Source organism: Dermacentor albipictus, chromosome 7 (genome assembly GCF_038994185.2).
Source record: "Dermacentor albipictus isolate Rhodes 1998 colony chromosome 7, USDA_Dalb.pri_finalv2, whole genome shotgun sequence".
Classification (NCBI taxonomy): Eukaryota; Metazoa; Arthropoda; class Arachnida; order Ixodida; family Ixodidae; genus Dermacentor; species Dermacentor albipictus.
In genome coordinates, this window is record NC_091827.1 from 11,434,274 (window position 1) to 11,440,000 (window position 5,727).

General features: G+C 43.8%; 1 protein-coding gene across 11 annotated transcripts in view; it reads right to left on the reverse strand.

The window, feature by feature from the left end:
- Positions 1–2,139: 2,139 nt before the first annotated feature.
- Positions 2,140–5,727, reverse strand: part of LOC135904403 (uncharacterized transmembrane protein DDB_G0289901-like) — a 127,360-nt gene continuing 123,772 nt past the window's right edge. For all 11 annotated transcript variants that reach the window (XM_065435185.1, XM_065435181.2, XM_065435183.1 and 8 more), the window contains 2 exons: positions 4,157–4,219; positions 2,140–2,429 (listed from right to left, as the gene is read on the reverse strand). In XM_065435185.1, coding sequence (XP_065291257.1) covers positions 2,197–2,429; positions 4,157–4,219 — 296 coding nt within the window. In that variant the 3' untranslated portion in view covers positions 2,140–2,196. The remainder of the gene's footprint in view (positions 2,430–4,156; positions 4,220–5,727) is intronic.

The following is a 5,727-nucleotide window of genomic DNA, read 5'->3' on the forward strand; positions in this document are numbered from 1 at the left end:
GAAAAGGCAAGTATACAATCAGTGCATTTTACCACTGCTGGCATACGGCGCAGAGACTTGGAGGCTGACAAAGAAGCTTGAGAACAAGTTAAGGATCACGCAAAGAGCGATGGAACGAGCAATGCTACGCATAACTTTAAGAGACAGAAAGAGAGCAGTTTCAATCAGAGAGCAAACGGGCATAGACGATATTCTATTAGACATTAAGAGAAAAGAATGGCGCTGGGCAGGTCATGTAATGCGCAGACTAGACAACCGTTGGACCATTAGGGTAACAGAATGGATACCAAGAGAAGAGAAGTGCAGTAGAGGACGGCAGAAGACTAGATGGAGTGACGAAATCAGGAAATTTGCTGGTGCTATTTGGAGTCGGTTGGCGCAGGGCAGGGGTAATTGGAGATCGCAGGAAGAGGCCTTCGTCCAGCAGTGGACATGAATAGGCTGATGATATATATATATATATATATATATATATATATATATATATATATATATATATATATATATATATATATATATATATATATATATATATATTTATATATATATATATATACGAAGGCTATAGGTACGCCGAAAAATAAATATTAGCGAATTGCCTGATGTAACCGTCCCACCTCCAGCGGGCATAACAAAAAGAAAAACAAAATATTCGTGCATAAAGCCTGAACACAAGTTTTAGGTTCACTGGCATCTACAAACAACACCGATCTGTTAATGTGAGGTGGAATAATATTGAACGGGTTATTTTATTTATTTATTTTCTTTGATTTAGCCATCCGGTATGTGCTAGTGGGGTTGCGGGCCTTCTCGCCCAATTCTACAGAATCGGTCACTGGGAGAGAAGAGGTAAAGAATCCCCTGGATATGGCGTGCTTAGTGTGGTACTTTTCTCTGCATACGCCTGTGATCATCATTCCTCCCTCGATGCTGGATTCACGCTAAACGCATCACATAGCGTCGATTTCTGCAATGCGTGGGGTCTGCATGCTCTTCCATTATTTTTTAATGGTGCACTTGGGCGTTTCTTTGTCCCACAAGACGTTTGCTGCACAGGTTATAAATATACCTCGCAGAAATATTTATAGGAACACGGCAAACACTTACGCGTTAACTGCAGAAATTGACCACTTATAGTACCAGTATGATTCCGTGTGGTTGTATGTGTGGTGTTGGGACTGCAAATGGCGAGAACCACTCGATTTCAGTCATACAGCGAACCACGTGTGTGGCGGAGGTACGCATCGTGTGCGCACTGAATGAATGCGAGAGCCTCATATCCGCCCGTTGGTGCCGTTGCGTGCCTGAGGAAGAGAGACATCCCACGTTCTTCCTTGTCTTAATCCCCCAGGCGTGGGAGGAAGATAGACACGAGCGCCGACTTAATAATTAGCTCGCGATACATTTGGCGCAGATAAAATGCGTTTATGGAGAAACGCCTGAACAACGCATCTTGGCTGTAGTTTTCTATGGTGCTCTGTCCCACAGTTCATCTCCTCGCTTCTTTGTATTATTATAAAGTACTCTCCTTTGCTAAATGTGAGCGCTGACGTAAGGATAGGGCACGGGAAAAAAAAGAGAAAAAGAAAAAAATTGCATGTGAACTTGAATTATGAGCCTCTAGTCCATGTGTCACGACTTGTGAACTCGTTCGTAACTGTTTTTCTATTGCTGTGGCTTTATTCTCCTCAGAGTCTTCCTCTTCATATCGCACGGCAGATTTGAGGAGTATCCGCCGTTCTGCGAGGCGCTAGCACCTCCTTACGCGCATTTCATAAATATAATAATAACAAACAAAAGAAAACAAATTTTGTCCGAGAACGAATGATCCGCGTTGACCATAGGATGACTGGTAACATCGTAGAGCGCTGCGGCTTTTGCAGAAAATGCCTGTGCCATCGAAGCCTGTTAGCTTGCCATCTGCGGCAAAAAAAAGATAACGATTGGAGAAGAAATCGCTTATCATACCTCCCCTACTTAAACACTGATGAACTTAGGAGCATTGGTCGAAGGTGTGTGGCTTCAGTAAGTGAAACTCTGAGCACATTAGGTGGCTGCACTTTACCGAAAGAGCTCCATCGAGGTGACAGTTTATACAGCGAACTGTAGTGATCAAATAACTGAAGGAAACATTTCGTGTGCAAGTTGTTCAGCGAATCTTTATTGCGTCATGGCAAAGAGCGGAGTTCCTGCCGACTATTCTTGCAGGTTTTTCTTGCAGTTCCTTCTGAGAACGCACCTGCCGTTGCTTGCGCGGCAGGTGTACCTCCTGCACCAACACTTGGCTACGAGGTCGGTCCGACACACCCGGGGTGTCCCCGAGGGCCGCCTTCCCGCCAAGTATTCGCTGCAGCTGCACTCGCCGCAGTTGCTCGAGCTACGCCAGAATATCTCGCCTGGAATGCGGCACTTGCGTTTAAATAGAGACCCTGAAAGAGAGCGAAGTTTCAGCTTCAGTTTATTTCTTTAATAAGGAGGAGACATACATGCTTACCCAAGTACACAGATGGAGGTCCGAGCGCATGTGGTTTAAAGGGGACCTCCTTAGTCAGGGTGAATACGTTAGTCAGGGTGCGTCTTCAATAAAGACTGCATGCGACATGGCTACAATCTCTCTAGGCAGACGTGAGCCGGTGAAGTAGGAAAAACTGCTCAGTGCAGCTACATTATACGAAGACCGGCACCGGGCTTCTATTGTGTAGATTACTATTACTAGAATTACATACTACTAGAATGCCCCGCGTACCGCGACGAGACACAATTTTTTGAGCACCAAATGGACATGATTCGCCACGAACCGTTAACGTTACCGAGCATCTTAGGTCCAATGCCCGGCCCTTCAATACAGCGACGGGTTTTGGATTTATTGTTCAAATACCTGACAGAAATTGGTCAAATAGGAAAACTTTAAAAATTGCATCCTTCCTATACAAAAGCCTAAATTTACCCGCCATGTCACGTGTAAAAATTAGTATCAGGTCCACTCGGACTTTTCATATTTATTTTTATCCTTTTTTTTCTCCCACTCTTTTCTGGAATCTTTTAATTTCATTCCCCATCCCTATACAGAGTAGCATGCCAGCGGTTATATACGCGCCGGCAAAATTCTCTGTTCTTCTAATAAAGATCGCTCTCTCTCTCTCATGTCTAGATTGTGTTTTACCTACCACACACGTTTTCGCTAAAGGAGACAGGCGCAGGTGCAGGACAAATTCTAGGATTTAATCCTAACGATCTGAACATCTCCATTGCCCCCGTCCTCCTTTCCCCCCTCTCAGTACGTTTCTGCTGTGTCTCCTGCGTACTGCGCTTTTGCTGCATGACTATGCGAAGGTGACTGTCGGCTCGCATTTTGGCAGACCTGACCATTATTGTGAGACATTATTTTAAAGGGCAAACATTCAGAAAAAGAAAACATAACGAAAGGAAAGAGAAGACGGAGAGACTGGCGCTACACCTCCTTACAACTGTTTCTTACTAAGCAACCCATGCTCCATACACGCAGTGCAAACACTCGATAACAAGGAACGACGAAGACCGGAAGACGTCATCCAACGGCAAGAACTTAGGAATTTCATTTCTGCATCTGATATTCAAACTGAGGTATGGCTCACACAATCCTGACCATTGATTTGGATGTGATACGATTTCAGCAGTTCCGGCGCGCATAATTTACGGAAACTGAGGTTTGGCTCGCAGAATCTTGAGCATTGGTTCGAACTTGAAGTGCTTCTTACAGTACCCGCGCAGTTTTATTTTCACTTCTGCCCAGGATACTCACATCACAATAACGCGGTTCGCAGAGGTTCACAGAGATCACAGGTTGTCTGCATGCTCTGCCTACTCGGTAGTGTTTATTTTTCTAAATTGTATTACTGCAAAATTCACGCATTACAGTGAAAACCAACTTGCCCGAGAACAACTTATCTCGCTTAGCGCTGCAGAAGACTCCATCACAGGTGTGTAGACGGTTTTGCTCATCTGCTTTTCCTGCGCCATTACAGGCGTGGACTGGAGAACATTATAGCGTAAATTGTAGTTTACCAGCTCCACAGTTACCTACTTGTGCAGTATTGCTGCTCAACTTTTTTCTGCAGCAAACAGGCAGGCATCTGAACAGTGTTCCCTTTTGAAAGCAAGTAACCACTGAACTCACCGAAAGTCCCATTCCCAGCCGGTCGTGATACGTTCCAGCCACCTTGCGAACCGCCGCCGACGCCTACAAAAAATTATAGGGTCTAATTGAATTGTGACACCTCGGCACGCTTATGAAGAATCGCTTTCAGAGTAGTGGGTACATTCAGTGGGTCAACAATAAGACTGCCACATTAAGTTGGATGATAATATTTATCCGATCGCATACGACCATTCTAACACGGTTGTTGGAACTGGTGTGTGCAGGGATATAGACACCCTTTCTTTTAACTTACCCACCACAGTGGGTCGTTGGTGAAGGCTTCGGCTGGTTTGTTATTCATAAATAAGACCACTTACCGGGCGAAGGCCAACGACTACAAGAAACGACACACGCCATCGCAGTGTGTGTCGTCTCTCTTAGTCCTCGTCCTTCGCGCGGTACGTGGTTTTATTTGTGGCTCAATGGCTTTATCGTGCAGCTGCCGAGAACACATCTTCAGTTCATGGTGGCAGAAATCCTATGGTCGTTGAATGTGAAAACGCTCCTGTCTTTACCTTTATGTGCTTGTTAAACAATCCCACATGGTCAAAGGTATTCTAGCGGCTTTTACTACAACGCCCCTCGTAACCCACATCGTAACTGCAGGACAATAAAGCGTACAATTTTAAAGTGTAGCTCATTTTGAGACGCGAACAGCGATAAACCTAAGCACAAACATTGCGCAATGTTCTCTTCAAATCAATTCCAATATGTGCATTTGATTTGTTTAGTTTATTTCTTTCGCTCTAACAAGAAACTCGGAAGTGAAATAAAGAAATAGCGCCAAGTAAACATCTTCAATAAAATTATCGCCTATGTTCCAATGCCCCTGTGTGCTGTGAAACATGTACAGACAAATTTCAAAGCATCAAGAAACAGGTATACCGCGAAATTGGTCAGCTACGTTTAATTATCACCTGCTGCATTGTTGCATTTTTGGTTGAGTCTCGTCCTCGAGTCGAGTGATTTATTGGTTTCTATCAATGTTTATCTGGTTTTGAGGAACTTTTGATATACATGTACACTTCCAAGCAATGCCAGCAGTCTAATAACGTGATAGATTCTGCTCGCTTAGAAATTTTGACAGTTTAGCGAACATGCGCATGGAACCATTCATCAAAGAAATTTTTTTACCGAATGGAATACTCTTTTGCAGATCCACATTTCCCAGAGGCTTACTAAGCTTAAGGTTCACGAGATTAATAAGGCAACCGGGAGGGTTGGCTCTTCTAAAGAAATTCTTTAACTCACGGTACCCCAACTACCCCATCCATCTAAAATTGTTGTGTTCCTCCATTACACTTCCTTCATATATACTGCTGTGACCTAAAGTGAAAAGAATTAGGGAGTACAACGCACATCATGGGATTTGTGTGATAAAATGCTATAAATGTTGCACAGTTTATGCCTGTGTGTTTGGTGTACCGTGAACTGGCACGTCGGAACATGCTCTCGCTCACCGAAGCTGCGCAATGTAAAAAAAAAAGAAAGAAAGCTCGTATTATCATGCATTCCTTCATTACTACGAGTTTATTTTAAATGTATAACGC